This window comes from Podarcis melisellensis (genome assembly GCF_964234715.1).
Source record: "Podarcis melisellensis genome assembly, chromosome: Z".
NCBI classification, from domain to species: domain Eukaryota; kingdom Metazoa; phylum Chordata; class Lepidosauria; order Squamata; family Lacertidae; genus Podarcis; species Podarcis melisellensis.
This window is the reverse complement of record NC_138547.1, coordinates 48057005-48076307: the sequence shown is the minus strand read 5'-3', so window position 1 is coordinate 48076307 and position 19303 is coordinate 48057005. Positions and strand designations below refer to the sequence as shown.

The 19303-nt window shown below is 46.8% G+C and overlaps 1 protein-coding gene across 4 annotated transcripts in view; it reads right to left on the bottom strand.

The window, feature by feature from the left end:
* Positions 1-19303, bottom strand: part of DOCK11 (dedicator of cytokinesis 11) — a 163680-nt gene that overhangs the window by 32685 nt on the left and 111692 nt on the right. For all 4 annotated transcript variants that reach the window (XM_081896893.1, XM_081896891.1, XM_081896892.1 and 1 more), the window contains exons 29-39: positions 18648-18731; positions 18430-18541; positions 15047-15225; positions 11139-11255; positions 9860-9935; positions 9379-9491; positions 7862-7973; positions 6489-6555; positions 2676-2723; positions 1744-1886; positions 1111-1226 (exon numbers count right to left, since the gene is read on the bottom strand). In XM_081896893.1, coding sequence (XP_081753019.1) covers positions 1111-1226; positions 1744-1886; positions 2676-2723; positions 6489-6555; positions 7862-7973; positions 9379-9491; positions 9860-9935; positions 11139-11255; positions 15047-15225; positions 18430-18541; positions 18648-18731 — 1167 coding nt within the window. The remainder of the gene's footprint in view (positions 1-1110; positions 1227-1743; positions 1887-2675; positions 2724-6488; positions 6556-7861; positions 7974-9378; positions 9492-9859; positions 9936-11138; positions 11256-15046; positions 15226-18429; positions 18542-18647; positions 18732-19303) is intronic.

Here is a 19303-nt window from a genome sequence, read left to right as displayed (position 1 = left end):
AGAAAGTCACTGGACCTCAAAAAAGATACCGGAGAACTAGAGAAGGCTGAGAAAATGGGCAACCAAAATGATTAAGGAATGGCTTTGTTGTCTGGAGGAATGGCTAGTAAGACTGGTAGGTGGGGGACATGATCCAGGTGCATAAAATGGGGAAAGTGGATAGAGAGAGGTTTTTTCTCCCCCTCTCGTTACGCAGAACTCATGGACATCCAAATAAGCTGAACGCTGGAAGATTTGGGATAGATGAAAGAAATACCTTCTTTGCATGTATGGAATTCATTCTCACCAAATGTAATGATAGCCACCAACTTGAATGGCTTTAAAAGAGGGTTGCACAAATCCATAGAAGATAAGACTATCAGTAGCTATTAGCCCTGATGGCCATGCTCTGCCTCCATGGTTGGTGGCAGTAGTGCTTATTGAGCAGCAGTTGCCGGAAGCTGCAAGAGGGGAGAGTCCTGCTCTTGCTCTCAGGTCCTGCTTGTGGGCCTTTGTGGCCACTGTGAGAACAGGAGGCTGGGCTGGACAGAGCCCCTTTGGCGCTCTTGACCTGCCTTGAACAAGGAGCACAAGACCCTTGCCACTTGCCCTCCAGTAAGTCATCTCTAGTGCACAAATTAAATCTTCCTCTCTTGTTTTATCCATTTTTATAAGGGCATTAGATTCCTTGGCTAACTGCAAAGGAATGCCAGACAAGCACCGCCTGTTCTTCTCCTCAATAAAAAGCACATTAAAAACAAAAACACAAAGGGAAATATTAAACACCCCGGGTGGGAGGGGATGCTCCAGTTGCACAGGGCACCGTTGGCTGGCAAGCCCACTTTCTCTGCTACAGAAGGCAATCAGACACCGTTCTATCACCACAGGAAGCCTCAGTGAGGGCAGGAAGTCTTTCTGACAGCATGGTCCCTGTGCATCATGCTAAAAGATAGTAACACAGGAGGATGGAAGACAAGACATCCCTGTGCTAACAGAGTGATGGCAAGATGTGCCCCTCTTTGGCCGCATCCAAGAGACAGGCTCTTCCTAAAACATCACCAGAAGCCTGCCCAGCAGCAAGAGTATGGGTGGCCAGCAAAGGGAACTCTTTGCACAGAGCCCAACGCTTACCTTGAAGCAATGGGAGAAGAATGAAATGGTGTCCAGGACAGTGAGAGCAACCTCTGTCGCTGTGTTGCCCTCCAGCAAAGCCTGGTGCACAATGTCCGCCTCTGATGTGCCAGCACCTGCGAAGAAGGAAAAGCAGGATGCTGCAAGTGGCATTGACAGGTGTTGCTCTCCAGCCTTTTTTCATTGTAGAAGACAGCAGAAATGGATTTGCAGGCAGGGTTTAAATCCAGGCTTTCTGGAGAGCTTTAGCAAGGGCTATTGGTGGTTTGAAAGGAGAATGTCTTGAAGCTACTATATGTGGGAACTGGGTTCAGGTCCCAGCACATCCACAGATGAATCAAGGTCCTGACTTGGGCTCCCAACTGTAACATGGAAGTCAGAGGCTGGAGGCGGAGTCTCCTAGGTGCATTTGCCCTGTTGTTGTTTCTCAAACACACAAATAGTCTAAGGCAGGGGTCTTTGTTAAGGGTTTTGGGAACTGTAGCTCAGCTAAGATGCTGCCAAACATGTGGTGGAAATTCAGGGCCCCCTCTTTCCTGTGATTCACATAGCAGCCACAGAAGCTCCCAGGATGATGCTGCAGTCCAGCTAGTGGCCACACTGCTTGCCCCTCAGCATCTTTTCAACACCTACTGTGGTTAAGGGTGAAGGAGCTGTCCAGGCTGCTCAAGTGCTGGAGACGGGTTTGCATGGCCCCAGCTCTGCTGCGGAGGGCTGGCATCGTCTGGGATTTCCGGTCAGTGCCCATGTGCTTTGACAGCCAAGCATCGTTGACCCTGAAAAAGGAAAGAGGAATTTTTGCTGCGTCATGTCATGCCTACCTGGTGCCAAACACAGAGTCCCCAGAGGACAAACCAGGCATGCCCTTGAGTAGCAGGCAGTGTTTGAACCAGTGCTGAGGAACCCTGGGAGGCAAGCACATGGGGAGAGACCTGTTGGACAACCCTTGGAGCTGTCAGAGGAGCAGGTGGTGCCACCACCACCCAGTCCTTGAGAATGCCAGTACCAAAAGGTCCTGGCTGAAATGCAATGGAGCAGCATTTGCTTATGGACCCAGAGTCAATGTGTAGCTTCTGTGTAAGCAATCAGTGGAGCTCCTTTATGACTAGCATTTGGGGCTAGTCATAGGGGGTGCTCTAAGGGGCTGCAAAGTATATGAGGTCTCCCTCTTGAGCCTTTACAGTTGCTCAATAGCCACCGGCTCTTTGTTCCTTGCATCTGGTTCTGGTTCCCCCTCCATGCCGTGTTTGTGCCTTGCCTGTGTTTTTGGCCTTGAGCTGTTGCTTGACCCAGCCTCCAGGTCACATTTTGGACCCAGTCCAGTTCCCTGAGGAGGACCTTGGCTTGTTGAGACCATGCCACATCTTGCATCCTGCTCTATGGGGCAAGTCTTTTGCTGAGACAATTCTAGGATTTTAGTATTTTAATGTTGCTTTTCCAGTTTGCTTTATCCATTACAAAGGAAGGAAGGAAGGAAGGAAGGAAGGAAGGAAGGAAGGAAGGAAGGAAGGAAGGAGAGAAATGGTTCACTTCCCCAACTCTGCAAATCATCACTCAAATCATACCTTGCAATGTTTCTTTTCCCCACATATCTGAAGTGAAATAAACACACTCTAAAGAGAGGAGAAAAAAATCCATGTAAATGTCATGTGCAAGAAGCAAACATAAAGAGTTTGGATTTGATATCCTGCTTTATCACTCCCCTTCAGGAGTCTCCAAGCGGCTAACATTCTCCTTTCCCTTCCTCCCCCACAACAAACACTCTGTGAGGTGAGTGGGGCTGAAAGACTTCAGAGAAGTGTGACTAGCCCAAGGTCACCCAGCAGCTGCATGTGGAGGGGCAGGGAATCGAACCCGGTTCCCCAGATTAGGAGTCTACCACTCTTAACCACTACACCACACTGGCTCTCTCCTAAAGGAAGGATGATCTGCTTGCTCCCCACCCGCTCTGAGTCAGATCATTGATCTATTTGCCTTGGTATCACCTACTGGCAGCAGCACTCCAGGATCTCCCCAGCCCTGTCTGGAGGGAATTGAAACAGGAAAATTGTTCATGCAAAGCAGGTGGGTCTACCACTGAGCTATACATATATATATATATATATATATATATATATATATATATATATATATGAGCTTTTTTTGTAAAGAGGTTAAAGTACTTTATTCTGGTTGATGAGGACACTCTTCTATTTCCTCCATTTGTTCTCTTTTAATTTTCATTTATTAGGATTAGGAATGGACAATTCTGTCAAATCTTTGTTTTCTCAGTACCCATTTTTCCCAGTCTTAAGTTCAGTTCCCCATATTTTCACAACAGTTTATGATTTTTTTTAAAAGGCCCGCATAAAAATTCACCATCATTTTAGTGCTGATCGCTCTTAACATATGCATTTAATGCAATTTCCCCTAATATAATGCAATTTAATATATGCAGTTTTATGCACATTTTACCCCAGTAGGTGCATTTTTGTACACATTATTTGGCTGGAGAACTACATTGCAAACATTGGAGAAGTGCAGATTTCAAAAGACAGCTGCATTTCTGTTTGCATGTATTGTTTCAGAAAGCAGAAATTAAGTAAATTCGCTTTTAAATGTGAACTGAATCAAATTTCTCCTACTTTCCTAGGACACTTTCCTTCTTTTCGCACCCATTAGGCACCACTAAAGGATATCCAGGAGGCTACCTGAGCAGTTTCCCAGGTGATGGAAAGCTGAAACCTCAGCAGGGGAGGGTGCTTAGCACTCCCCCCCCCTTCTACCTGCCTATTAATTTATTGTTGTATGTAACATACTTACAACCTGCTTTTTAAGAAAGGTATTTTTACAACACTGCTTATAAAAATGCGTAGCAAAACACAACAAGGAAATATAGTTTTAAACCATTTAAAATATCAATTCCTTTTACAATGTTGTTGCTTTTTTAAAAAAGAAACACAGCACAAGAACAGGAGAAGCTAAACACACACAGAGCCAGATTGCAGCACATTTCCGCAGCCCAATTTACATGGACCTCTGAAGGCCACAGAAAAGGACCAGGTTTACATGGATGCATCCAGGAATGAAGTTTGCCTAAATGAAGTTGCAAACAACAGACAGGCCCTGAAAAGAAGAAGCTGGCAGGTGGGTTTTGAGCAGGCAAAGAGCAGGGAGAGGTTGTCAGCAGTTCCTTCCTCCCTTCCCCCTTGCTGTGCCTCTGCTAAATTGGTAGCCTCCCACAACTGCTTTACAGTGCTGCTATTTTTAAAAAAGAAAAAAAATATTTAACAAAATTTATAAACCACTTGACTGTAAAAACAACCACCTTGACATGGTTTACAATAGTATAAAATAAAACGTTGAAATTATCAATAAAAAGCTGTTGAAAAACAAGTATGAAAAATATTCAAAAGATTATTAGAATCAATGGTAGCTAAAAAGAAATAAGGCAGGTGTAACTACTAGATGTCTGAACAGCCTTGCTTAAACAAGTGTTTCAAGAGGTGTAGGGCGAAGGCAGCTGCCTGATGTCAACAGTGGGTGCTGCCACTCTGAAAGATTGATTTCTTACCAGAGCAGAACTAGTATTATGTGGCTCCTGTAGTGGTGCCAGTTCTGCAGATTGAAGCAGTCGAGTGGGCACATGTGTGGGTAAAGCAATCTCACAGGTAAACTAATCCAAAGCCATTAAGGGCTTTACATACTAGTAGTGACATCCAGTAGCACCTTAAAGTAAAGGTAAAGGTACCCCTGCCCGTACGGGCCAGTCTTGACAGACTCTGGGGTTGTGCGCCCATCTCACTTAAGAGGCCAGGGGCCAGCGCTGTCCGGAGACACTTCCGGGTCACGTGGCCAGCGTGACATCGCTGCTCTGGTGAGCCAGAGCCGCACACGGAAACGCCGTTTACCTTCCCGCTGGTAAGCGGTCCCTATTTATCTACTTGCACCCGGAGGTGCTTTCGAACTGCTAGGTTGGCAGGCGCTGGGACCGAGCAGCGGGAGCGCACCCCGCCGAAGGGATTCGAACCGCCGACCTTTCGATCGGCAAGTCCTAGGCGCTGAGGCTTTAACCCACAGCGCCACCTGCGTCCTTAAAGACCAACTAAGTTAGTTCTTGGTATGAGCTTAAGCTCATACACTGTGTATCTGAAGAAGTGTGCATGCACACGAAAGCTCATACCAAGAAGTAACTTAGTTGGTCTTTAAGGTGCTACTGGAAGGAATTTTTTTTGTTTTGACTATGGCAGGCCAACACGGCTACCTATCTGTAACTAGTAGTGACATGTTGAACTTGGCCTGGTAGCCAATTAGCAGCCAGTGCAGAGCTCTGAGCAGAGGTGTTATGTATTGACAGGTCCTGCTGGCAACCCTGCTGCAGAATTCTGCACGAATTGCCATTTCCGGGTCAAGTGCAAGGGAAGAGCCACCAGTGCCAGAACAAACTGTGGTTAAGCTCTACCACGCTTCTGGTCACTGAGGCTACAAGCGTCTCCAGCAGAATACTGAATCCAGGAACACCCCCAATCTGTGTGGCTTTCCCTCAGGAAGAGTGCAATCCTGTCCAGGGCAGGCAACTGACCAACTTCCTGGACACAGAAACCACTCACCCACAGTACCTCTGTGCTGCCAGGATTCAAGCTCAGATTACTTTCTTTCATCCATCCCACTACTCAGTCCAGGCCCTGCACAGCCTCTCCTGATTCAAACATTATGGAGAAATAGAGCTGAGTGTCTCCTTGCCCCCAACACTTATAACAGCCTCTCCCAGTGGCTTCATGTAGATATTAAATAGCAGTGAGGATAAAATAGCGCCCTGAGGCACCCCACAACAAAACCGTCATGGGGCCAAAAAGCTACTCTGTGGACTTGGTCCTGTAGGAAGGGCTTGAACCACTGTATCACAATTGCACCAGCTTTCATTCAATGGAGCTAGCTCTCCAGGAGGATACAATGGCCAATGGTATCAAAAGCAACAGAAAAGCAGGAGCAAAGTCCCTCTCGCCCTGTAAAGGACATCTATCCAAGGTCAACTCAGTCCTGGGCACAGGCCTGAGCTCAGATGGGAGCAGATCTCAATAGTTTGTGCCATCTAAATATGCCTGCGGCTGCCCCCCCAGCCCCCCCTCCTTTCCCAATAAAGTGGTATTAGAGTCTGATCCGTCGTTATTCCTCTTATCGGTTGATGCCTCCCTCCTCCCATGTGTACTGTTGAACTTAGACCTCTGATTTCCAGGCTGGGAATGACACAAGTCATTGATTTCCCAGTGGAAATCCCAGAGATTTGTAGTCTGGGTGGAATTCTTCCACTTGGAAATATCAACTTTCTCACACCCAACGACTTTCCCTTTCCCTTTTTAAGATGAAGACCCTCAAACAATGAATAAATAAAAACTTACTCAAGAAGAACGAGGACGTTCATCAGTTCCTGGGGGGATATTTTGTTCCAGTAAGATAACAAGGTATCTGAAATAGAAAGGAAACACAGCTCAAGGCGTCTGGTGCCCTCCCTCAAGCCCAGAGTACCAATTACTGGGAGCCCTCCATGAAACGGAAATTATCATGAGTAGTGGAGGGGTGTGACCCCCCCCTGCATGAGCCAGAGGAGTGAGGCCTTCAAACATGGAAATACACATGAGCCCCATGGGGACATCTTAGGGAGGCGAGCTGGATTAGGACCAGGCATGGGAGGAGCTCAAGCCGAACAATGTGGGGGAGGGAACGAGCAGGGTGGGGACAGAATGCGTCTGGTCCGTTGGACCTCTGAGCTTCCTTGAAAGGATGCCACAAGCATTGACTTGGACCCCGGAGAGGGACCCAGTGAGGTGTCTGAAGAGAAGCCTGGTCCAATGTTGCCTCATGTTCCTTTCTTGCCTCTATAACTCCCTCCCCTGCTGGGTGCTCCTCTCAGTGAGTCTCCATCTGCAGAGGGCAAGTCAGAAGACAAAACAGACTTTGAGCAGGTGCTGTTTCCCTCCCCGCTGTCCAGGATGTGGAGACACCGGTGCAGAGAGATGTCCCAGGCCCAACACACTAGAAGGCGATCTGATCTGCTTGGCTAGTGCAAAGGCGCTTCTCACTTGCTTGCTACACCAATGCTGTGCTTGCCCTGCTCCTTTACGACAGGAATTCTGGGGGGAGGTCAACTGTTGGAGGAGCATCTTAGCCTGCTTAGCTTGTTGTGACTTTAACTGCTTTGAGCTTTATTAAATTTTCTGGCCAAAACTGCAATCTGAGTTGAAGTTCTTTGCCTAGCGACAACCAGGAGTCACCTTCAATGTTACTTTTCAGCCAACTCACATATCAGAGCCCTGTAATGATTCTAAACGCTAATGAGCAAATGTATGGATCCCAGGAAAGTAGATCATGGTCACTTTGGTCTTCTTCCTGTCATGCTGCTGGTGCGCTGAGTTAACTCATGGTTTGGCTTAGAGGAGGGGTTCCCAAACCGTGATCCATGGACTACCAGTGATCAATGAGATTCATTCATGTAGTCTGCAGTGTCTCTGCATTAAATATTCTTACTGATTTTTAAATTGCATTTTAAGTGCTTTTTAAATTTCACTGTGTTTTATCGCATCATCGCTTGAATTTTATGGAATTCAAACTGAAATGCAATAAAATACAATGTAATAAATAAAAGAAGCAATTGAATACAATTAAAAACCACCCAGCACAACATATTACATTTGCTGCAATAGGCAGAAAAATGTGTTGCAGTGACACTGGGAAAGGCCAAGATACCCTTCTTGGATACAGCAGAGCAACTGACCTTCAGAAACCATTTTAATGATGTAAAGGTAGCAGATCAGGAGGCTCCGGATCTCATACTGGTCCAGCCGCCCGAACTGGGAGATGCTGCTGCGTGTAGAACTTCTCCGCATCTGTTTTAATCATCACATGCCAAAATTGGAACAAGAAAGACAGAAAGAAAGAAAAGAAAAAAGGTTGTTAGTAATGAAGTCCCAGAACACTAGCCACACGGATCTGTCACATTGTTTAGATTTTAGGGCTTGAAATGGACTCAAGGGCTGAGGCAGAGACCTAGTCTAGTGAGCTACTTGGGGTGGTGTGCATTCAAGGCTCAAACCCCTTTTTCAGGCACGGAAGGGGGTAAGCATGGCAACATGGGCCCCTGTTATTGTTTGGAGGACAATATGGAGCCAGTGGACTGGCCAGGCCTGGTATAAATACAAGGGGCCTGCCCTTCTACAGAGAGGGCCCTTTGGTGTGCCTAGGCTCCCCTCAGGCTCCCACCTGGGGCCTTTCATCTCTGGCTCAAGCTCCACCAAGTGGCCTCAGAGACACTCCCATGGAGAACATTCCCTCCAACTCTCAATTCAGGCCCCAGCCAGTCCTGATAAGGGCTGACCCAGACACTGCTCTGGTGATGCCTAGCTGAGGGGGAAAGGAGGGATAAGCCCCTCTCATCCCCTCATGACATGCTTCCCCTTCAAGCTTCAGACTCAGCAGCTGCGTTGCACAAAAGGAAAACAGAAGAATTGCAGCTCAACATGGAGCTCTGCTCCAGAGCAACATCTAGAGGGTAGGAAGCAGTGTTGTTTACAAATCTCAAGAGCCACTGCAGAAGAAGCAGCAGCCACTGTCTGCATTCTCTACAGCTTTGGTGGCTGGTCCCCAATTGGGCCTGGAGGGGTGAAGGGCAGAGCAGAGAACAGTAGGTGGAACCAAAGTTCACAACAGATGTAACCCAGTGACTCGGAGCAGGGGGAGTGTGGCTGGCCCTGTTCTGCAGAATAGCATTCTTCCTGAGATTCAACAGACATCCACTACCTGCACTTTATGGGAGCAACTGAAGGTGGTTCTGTTCTGACAGGCTTTCCGAGATGGATAACGGAGTCGTTGCCACGAGTATCCACTTGTTAGGGTTTTAGCCTTGTTTTAAATGTACTTGCTGCTTTTGTGTTTTTATCTGTTTCTAATCATCATGTGTAAATCATCTTGATAATGGTGGTTTAGAAGGTGATTAATTAATAAACAGATGGTGATGAATCATAGAATTATAGAGTTGGAAATAATAATAATAATAATAATAATAATAATAATAATAATAATAATAATAATAATGGGAGCCAGCTCTAGATGGAGACACTTCTCCCTGCACCCCCACTCCCACATTTTCTACTGGTCCCCCTCCTGCACCTTTAACAGCATGCAGAAATTAAGCAGGTGAAGCTATTCACAGCATAGCTCTATCAATGCTGGGAAAAGTCTGCCGCCTGAGCTCCTGTGTGTTTACTTAAAATAGTTCTGGAATATTGGAATTACATTTTCACTGGTGCTGCATTGCTCCGGAGAGCCAGCTGCCCCTTCACTGCTGAGGGATCCTTTGGAGTCTTCCCTCTTCAGGGCAAGCCCATTCTGGAGAGCCGTGCCATAAACTGTAAAGAGAGGAGAAGGTGGTTGCAAGTCAGTTTGCAGGACAGTGCCTCATCCCAGCTCAGTCCAGAAATGAAACAAGATTCTTTCTGAGTTGGAAAAAGTCCACATTACATTCTCTGGGCACATGGTCAATCCCCTTGCAAGCACTCAGTATTCTGTGGCCACTGACCAAGCATGGCCAAGTACTTAAGCTGTTCAAGACCATTCACTGGATGTACAGCATAAGTGGGATTTGACATCTGGAAGCCAATGCTCATATCTACAGCAATGTACACCAGTCCCTTTTCCCAAACTCAGGAGCCTCCTCTGGTGGACAAAAATGTAATTCTATATCCCCCGGATGACTGCCACAGACTCTCTTGCTTACGTGAATCTTTGTCGACGATTAGGCTTGACCTGTTGGAAGGCAATGTGAAATTGCACATAAACTCATCTCTGGATGCCTGGTGGGGAAATGAAAAGATGGAAAGGTTTTGGAGGAGGAGGAGGAGGAGGAGGAGATGTTGGCTCATGTTCAAGTCCAAAGCATGAAGGGAGTCAAAAGAAAACCCGCCACCCCATCAATCTTGGGTTATTAGTCATGACAGAGAAATGGAAACCCCACAGACTGACTGGTGCTGAGTGATAAGAGCAGAAGAAGGCTTTTGCCTCTGCCTTTAACCTTCCCAAAGGGAACTAGGTCACTGCAGCATGATGGGCCAGATGGCCAGCACAGCTCTTCTGATGTTCTGCCTCCCTTCCAATTAATGTGCACACTTCCCACATTGCTGGTGCTGGAAGATGATAAAGTGAACTCTTCCTATGTTGTTTTGACAACAACAACAACTTTTAACCCAAGAGCTTTTTGGGCTGCTTCTATTTCTCTTGTAAATTGGCAGAGCTGGAGTGCATAGCCCCAAGCAATTCTGAATAACACAGCTGTTGTTAGTGTAATAGCTCCACTCTGAGCCCAGTTTCTTGCTCATGCTGCTCTGGATGACATTTGCTTGGCTCTCAAGCCCTGTTCAGAAGTTGTGCCTGAAGACAGAAGGGCCACATGAGTACAGGGGCCAGAGTCACATGCAACTGCCACTCCTCCACTATCCCCAGGAACGTCGGCTACAACCGCTCCACCCTCTGACCTTCCATGTTGAATAGGAAAGGTCTGAACGGGGTTTCTAGACACCTCCTTGCCAGTGGGAACCCTGATAACACAGCCTAGCACTGAGTCAGACCATTGGTCTACGCTTACTGGCAGTGGCTCTCCTGGGTTTCAGGCAGGGGACAAACACCAGCCCTGCTTGGTAAATGCCAGCCTGGGACCTTCTGCAGGCAAAGCCACTGAACCCTAGCCCTTCTGTAATGAAGGGTTCCTGGTCTCAAAGAGACTCCCAGATGCACTTAGAAATAACTTGCAGAACTTTGCACTCAGCAGGAGCATGAAGGGTGGCTGCAGCCCTGCCAGACCCACGAGCACTCCCACCATGGATGTGCAACCTCTAGAGGGGAAGGTCATTCAAGGAGGTTCTTGCAGGAAAGCATGTTCACCACTGGCCTTCTCATGCACCCTTACAAAGCAACTGTACTGTTTGTAAACAGAGCTAAAAACAGACATTCTCCATTAGCTTGAGGGAAATGCAAGTCATTTTTACTACAAAATTACTCACAGAATTTGACATGGTGCTGCCAGAGTACAGGGTGTCCCGGCCGGCCAGCCGCTGGATGTTCTCCAGAAGAAGTCCAGCCAAGGGCAAGTACAGCAGAGCTATTTTGGCCTGCTGGTTCTGCAAGAGAGAAACGATAACTAAAGGCCAAGCTAGCTGTGACGTATATTTCCTTGTTTTATTTATTTATAACATTTGTTAGTCACTTTATTGATGGAGCCAAGCCATGAGCAGCTTCACCTGTTTAACTTCTGCATGCCATTGTTGCTGTTAAAGATACAGGAGTGGGACCACAGAATCATAGAATAAGAGAGCTGGAAGGGACTGCAAGGGTCATCTAATCCAATCCTTGCAAATGCAATAATATTTTTGTCCAATATGGGGCATGGATCCAGGACCCTGAGATTAAGAGTCTCATGCTCTACTGACTAAGCTACCCGGCTGGTGGGAATGGAGGTTTGGGGAGAAGTGTCTCCACCTGTAGTTGTATTCATTTACAGTGGTGCCCCGCAAGACGAACGCCTCGCAAGACGAAAAACCTGCTAGACGAAAGGGTTTTCCGTTTTGGAGGCGCTTCGCAAAACGAATTCCCCTATGGGGTTGCTTCGCAAGATGAAAAAAATCTTGCATCCCCCCGCGGTTTTTCCCCCGCTTTTTCCGCCCTTTTCTTAAGCTGCTAAGCCGCTTATCAGCTGTTCCGCTGCTAAGCCGCTTAACAGCTGATCGCTGGAAGCCGCTTGACAGCTGTAGCGCTAATCCGCTAAGCTGTCAATGGGCTTGCTTCGCAAGACGAAAAAACCGCTATACGAAGAGCCTCACGGAACGGATTAATTTCGTCTTGCGAGGCACCACTGTATTTATTTTATCCCTTCACCATCATTAGCTGTGATTCTTGCATTGCAAGGGGGTTGGACTAGATGGCCCTTGGGGGTCCCTTCCAGGTCCACATTCCTTTGATTCTATGATCTTGCCCAGCGAAACCCAAAGCGACTTACAACCAGGCAGCAAACACCCCTCCCCACCACAGAGACATTAAAACCAAGGGGTGGGGGAGGAAGAAATACATCATAAACATCACACACACTTCTAAAAGGCCACAGATAGTTGAGAGCCAAAGGGCTGCTTATACAGGACTGTTTTTGCCTGGTGTTTCAATGGGTCTTGTCATCTGACATGCAGGTTTTAAAAAATGTATCAGCAAGGTAGGGTGGGGAATTAAAATGCGGGAGACGTCCAATTCAGCTCACATCCAAAGGCAGATCTATCAAAGCTGCACTTCTCAAAACAATATGCAAATTGAAGTATGGCTGTCCTTCAGAATTTGCACTTATTTGAATTTCTCAATGTGGTTCTCCAAACAAGCAGTGTTTACAAAAATGCATAAATTAGGGGAAATTGTGTATAAAGATGAATATATTAGTGAGAACACTGAATTGCCTTTTCTTAGGGAAACTGTGTTCTTAAGTGGAAACTCAATACAAAAATGTATGTAAAGAAAGAAAGAGAAAGAAAAAAAACGCTTTGGGGGTGTTTGCATTTTCCAATACTAACTCTGCAACTGCAAGACCTGGGAATAAGCTTTTTTCTTGAAGGAAAATAAAAGCAGGTTCCCATGAGCCCAACTTCTAAAAAGAAACCAGAAAAAGGTTTCCCACGAGTCCAATTTCTATGCAGGACACTGAATTTGGTACGTGCAGAACTGGAGGAAGCCAGACAGCCCTCAAGGGAGATCATGACAGCAGCGACTGAGGGTTTGATGATGGACAGTCCTGGTAGCAATTGCTTCTGAAGCTGGAACCGGGGAGAAGATAAACGTGCTCCAAGTGGTCAAGAAGCAGCTCTAGATACCCCTGGACTCCAGAGTAGGAAGGGGTTAAGCTCCCCAGATACTCAAGGCTGCAAATCTTCTTGCAAAGACAATCTTGGGTAGTTTGCCATGGTCGGCTTTCTCTACAGAACAGACAGCAGCGCCTGAAAGATTTTCAACCCTAACACATTGCTAGCATGGGAAGTGTGATTCCCCACCCCCAAGGTTTCCCCCATTCCCTGGAAATTTCCTACCACCACCATGCCTTCCTGGGACTCAGTGTGGGAAGCCAGTCCTATGTCTGGTCCCACATTTGCCAGCAACATGGGCTACCAGTGGGTGAAGCCCCAGCTGGTGAGGACTGGAAAAGCTGAAAGTGACACTGTCAGCACTTGCAATGAAAGCTGCTGGGTCCTGTCTAGAGAGAAAATATAAGCCCAAGAGCCTTATGAAACAATAAGAAGTTCATATCTGGGAGTGCAATCAAGTGGGCGATTTGAGCACGCTTGACAACTCTAGTCAATTCCACAAGGATTGTAAAGAGGCTTCTCCTGGCTTGGCACCATCAAGCGGGCAGGGGGGCGGCACTGATCACCTCATATGGCATAACATCAGGTGATTCAAACTTCAAAAGAGAAATCTGTTTTTCCTTTGCAGACCTGGCCCGAATTTAAGCTGGGACTGCAAAGGAAGGATTTTTTTTTTTTTTGCAGTTGAACTGAAAATTCCTGCCAAAATTAGGACCCCACTTGGTGCTGAATTTAAATTCAGGGCTAACCACATGCTCCACTTTGTAAAGAAATAAGCAGGGGTTGACTTTGGGCTCTCAAATTTCAGTGGCACTCTGTGTGATGCTAAAATTCAGTGCCCACCAGTCTCTTACACCCCTGTAGGGGGGCACCCAGCCCAACCACAATGGTTGTGCTACCCCAAAACTGCCTGGGAGTTCCTGAGTAGAGCTGATTTTCAGTCAGGGTTGCAGTTGGGGACAAACTTTAATTCAGTGCTGACCCCAAGTCCATTTTCACCAGGGACTGACTGCTCAACTGGGCATCTGAGCCATGGGGGACCATTAACAGTGACTCCCCCAAAAGCCTCAGGCAGGGATATTATGAATTAAGCAGTCCTTGAAGCATCCTGGACCCAGACTGTCAAGGCCTTGTAAATTAATAAAAGAACCTTAAGCCTGGCCTGGTAGCTAGTGTAACTTTTGAGTACAGGAGTTATGCTCTGGTGACAGGCAGCCTCCATCAGACCTTGTTTTTCCCCAGCGATGGAACCTGGGACACCTAGAGCAGTGGTCGGCAACCTAAGGCCTGTTGGCCGGGGGTCATTTAACCGACCCATGAGCCGCCCCTGAACCGAGTTGCCCACTCAGCAAGTCCCCGTGCGCTGTGCTAAACTGGCAAAGTGCGGTGCAGGGACAAACTTCCGCGGCGTCGGAAATCACATCTGTGTGGATGCAGATGTCAGAAATCATGCATGTGTGTGATCTGGCCCACAGAGGGATCTCTGCTGCAATGAACTGGCCCAGGCAAGGTAAACCTTGCTGACCCCTGACCTAGAGGCAGGGAAAGTGGATATGATGCCTGATAGTGGAAGCCAGGCCAGGTCTCTGCCTCCCAATAAAACTCCTCCTTTCCTCTTCCCTTCTCACAAATGCGACCAAGAACCTGGTTATGCACTAAAATGGGTTCAGAGGCAGCTTCTGCAGCGGACAAAATAGAGCTGGCTTCACCAGGCATGGGGATCCTTTTTTGGCCCTAGGATCACATTCCCTTCCTGGAAACCTTTCAAGGGCCACATGCTAGGAGTGGGCAGAAACCAAAAGCCAACGTGGGCACAGCCACAGAGGCAAATGTTTCCTTTGTGCCAGTGGCTAGTTTCTAAACACACACGCTCACACACCCCTTCATTCAGGCAAGCAAGAGACATAATCGTAGCCCATGGACACTTCCCAGCCTGGCAAAAACACTCAAGGAGCATGAGAAGCAGCACCAGTGAGGAGTGTAGCCTGGAGAGAGTTTTGAGGACTGGAGAGAGAAGCCTTGAGGGCCTGAGTTTTCCCACCACTGGAATACACCATTACTCAATATCACTATACCTTATGCTGGTATCTGTTGTCAAAAGCATGTTTTATCAGAAGGCTCTTCAAGATGCTGATGGCCATGGATCTGATGTCGTAGTTGTCATGCAGAGCCATAGACGTCTCTCTCAGGAGCAAGCCCACTAAGTAGTGGTGGCGGCAATATTCATCAGACAAGCTGTATTCAAGGTTTGCATCTGCCGTGGAAATGATAAATAAGGGCCATGTTTCACTTTCTGTGACTGCAGTGCATTAAGGGCTTGGGTGGCAGCGATGGCAATGCAGCCTCTCAAGGCAACGGGCTGAGCTGCCATGTGGGTCACACAGGGGAATAAGGCAAGCAAAAGGGACTCTGGCTGTTGTTGGCTAGTTTGTGCGGATCTCGTTATGACAGGCAGAAAGGCCCAAAGAAAGATGAAGGGGCCTAGGAAGTTAGCAAGTCAAGTGAAGGTGAGTGGGTGATGGAGACAGCACCATGAGTTGGCATGGTAGGAACATGAGAACTTAAAAAATTAAGAAGAGCCTGCTCAATCGGGATAATAACCCATCAAGTCCAGCATCCGATTCTCACAGTGGTCAAATGTTGTAACCCGCCCTGGGATCTTGAGTTGAAGGGCAGTAGGTAAGTAAGTAGGTAAGTAAATAGTAATTAACAACAACCGTGTTCTCATAGTGGCCAACCAGGTGCCCCAGTGGGAACACCTGCAAAAAGGATTCGAGCACAAGAGCAGCTTCTGTGGTTTCCAGCAACTGGTCTTCAGAAGCAACACTGCCTCCCAGTGTGGAGGCAGAGCATAGACATCATGGCTATTAACCATCAATAGCCTTGTCTTCCATTAATTGTCTAATCCCCTTTTAATGACATCCCTGCCTCCTGTGGGAGGTCTTGAAGATCATCTGAGGAGATCCTACTAGTTGTTTCATGACAAGTGGATTTCAGTGAATTATCTGGAAGCCGGCCTTCTTGAAGAGAGCAGCCGGCATCAGGAATGCCCTCCCTTGGGCCATTAGAAAGGCAGCAACATTAATAACCATTAAGAGCCTCTTAAGAACATATGTTTATCCTAACTTTCCTCTTTTAGTTTTATTTCTCTACTGCTCAGGTTTATTTGTGCCTGGTGGCAATGATTAGGGCTGGACGATATACTGTCCAAAACCAGTTTGAAGTCCATATTACAATATTGGTTTCACAGTACTTGACCAGGGCCCCCTGGTGCCTTGCAAGACCTCAGATCCTGACTTCCAGTGCCAGAAACACCACTACTGAGACAATGTCCTTCCCCGTCATGTTGAATCTGCCTTATGCAGTTCTGTCCATTCCTTCTTCCTGAATACTTCTCGGTAGTGGTGCCCGCCCTGTGGAATGCCCTCCCATCGTATGTCAAAGAAATAAACAACTATATGACATTTAGAAGTCATCTGAAGGCAGCCCTGTTCAGGGAAGTTTCTAATGACTGATGTTTTAATGTATTTTTAATCTTTTGTTGGAAGCCACCCAGAGTGGGCAGGGTATAAATAATTAATTAAATAATTTATTAATTTACTAAATAAATATTATAAATAAATTATTGTTATTATTATTATTATTATTATTATTATTATTATTATTATTTATCATTATCTCCTGAGCAAGAGTGAACTGGAGCATACAACCCTGTGTCTAATCCAACCTTTATGGCCAAGGCCTGAGGTCAAGGATAAAAGTTGCATGGTGATCCATGAGCAGTTTGGATGTTTATGGCAACTCTTTTGGAACACAGAAGTTAGTCCACGAAAAGTTAATGTTGCTATCCGTTCTGTGCTTTTGTTAAGAGCCACCCGACAGTGACCTAGATATGCACCCTCATAACCCTGAAATCCTGAAGCTCTACAGGGTGCCGTTTACAGAGAGGGGAAACTTGCTGCCCCAGATGGGCCAGCTCTGCATTATCTTGGATTCAGCAAAAGCAGAAAGCAGTTGTCAGAAACTGAGTTAGTTGGCTTAAGAATCAATCCTGCATGCTTTTAACTGAAATGCATTGGGTGCGAAAAACAAACAGTTTAAGAAGCATTGGCTGCATGGCAGTGTTTGTCAAAAAACTTTCCGGGTACAGAATGTACCAGCTGATTTGAAGTTGCAGTTGATTTGTCATGAAGCTTCCCAGCAGGGATCTCCCAAACCCAGCCCTACCCCAGACGTCGTACCTACTGAAGTGAACCGTTCCAGAACCATGGAAAAGAAATCTAATTAATATGTAAAAGGGAAACAAAAAGGAATCAATAATATATATAGTCAGTTTTCAATTAACACGGTATATATACCGTGCAGGGACACAGGTGGCGCTGTGGGTTAAAGCCTCAGCGCCTAGGACTTGCTGATCGAAAGGTCGGCGGTTCGAATCCCTGCTGCGGGGTGCGCTCCCGCTGCTCGGTCCCAGCGCCTGCCAACCTAGCAGTTCGAAAGCACCTCCGGGTGCAAGTAGATAAATAGGGACCGCTTACCAGCGGGAAGGTAAACGGCGTTTCCGTGTGCAGCTCTGGCTCGCCAGAGCAGCGATGTCACACTGGCCATGTGACCCGGAAGTGTCTCCGGACAGCGCTGGCCCCTGGCCTCTTAAGTGAGATGGGCGCACAACCCCAGAGTCTGGCAAGACTGGCCCGTACGGGCAGGGGTACCTTTACCTTTACCTTTTATATACCGTGCAACACAAATGGACACAGGAGGTTTTTGAAGTAAGCTGAATCCCAAAGGACCTTGAAGAAGCAACCTCAAAATGAGATCTACAGGCCTGTGGATCAGCTCAGGTACCTCAGAGCTTTCTGGTGAAAAACAGGCAGGCAATGCCTTGTGTTTCTGTAAAGGTAAAGGACCCCTGGATGGTTAAGCCCGTCAAAGGTGACTATGGGGTTGTGGCACTCATCTTGCTTTTCAGGCCGATGGACCTGGCATTTCTCCAGACAGCTTTCTGGGTCATGTGGCCAGCATGACTGAACCGCTTCTGATGCACCGAGGACCATGTTTCTGTACATCGCAATGAAGGAAACTTTTGCAAATGAGTTGAGTGTGCAAGTGTCTATACATTCTAATCTCTTTAGGAATGTGAGGTGCGGCAAAGGGTTTTAGTGGGTTTCAAAAGGTTAGTTGGTATTAGGGTTAGTAAGACTGTGTTTTGGAGTTAATTCCATGCTTTGCTTTTGACGAAGAGGACTGTAGCCCACAGATGCTCATGCTGTAATAATTGTGATAGTCTTTTAAAGAACCACAATATTATTTTTAGTGTTTGAAGCCTTCCTGTGATGGAAGTGTTAAAATGATGTCTGCCCCCTCCCTGAGTGCTTAGGAGTTGCAGAATGCACAAAAGTTATGATGGATCAATAGTAACTAAATATCAGCCTTTTAAGCCACTCAGCTGAGGACTTACCTTGGCCTCTCTGAAGTTTCGGTTTGGCAAAGGTCATTGGCAAATTTAATGGAATGTAGTGCTCGTGGTTACAGATTGTCTGCAGGAATTCAAACTTGTATTCCAGCAACAGCTAGATGCGGAGGAGGAAAAAAATAAAAACCCACAAACATAGTATTAATGCACACTAATCTGTGACACTAATCATCTTCTTGCCTCCACAAGTCTGGCCATGTTACCTTTGGGTCTTTGGGGCTGAATCCAGAAATGTAGTCATTGATCAAGTTGAAAATAAATCCCCGGTCCATGAATGTCAAGCATCGCTGCAGAAGATAAAAATAAAATAAAATAAAATAAAATAAAAGAATGTGCTCTGTCACAATCTGCAGGAAAATGGCTTCCAACCTATTTCACAGTACACCCTGAAAAAAGCTCCCTGGAGCATCTTGGAACTTCTATCTGTGGGGCTTAAATCTTGGGAGTGAGGATAATGAGCTGCTAGATTCAAACAGGCGAATCTACTAGCCGCCCATAGGCCCTTTACCTGCACCCTTCAAGGACAGAGGAACCAGGGGGCCTGGCATTTCCTGCCCTACAGGACCACCTTTGGAAGTGGTTGGGAAGATGGCTATCCTATTGCCTCTCTGTCTTTTCTTCACCATGCTAAACATCCCCAACTCCCTTAAAAATTCTTCATAAGGCTTGGCTTCCAGACCCTTTATCATATTGTCGTCCTATGCAGCTTCTCAGTATCCTTTGCAAATGTTTTGCAAAGCAACGCACAGTTGCTTTCTTCTGCCTGCCCTGACCGCCCCCAAACTCAACATTAAGTGTTGCTGCAAGACTCGAGTTCTAGCTAGGCGATCTTATGCCCCTGGCAGAACCGTCCAGATTG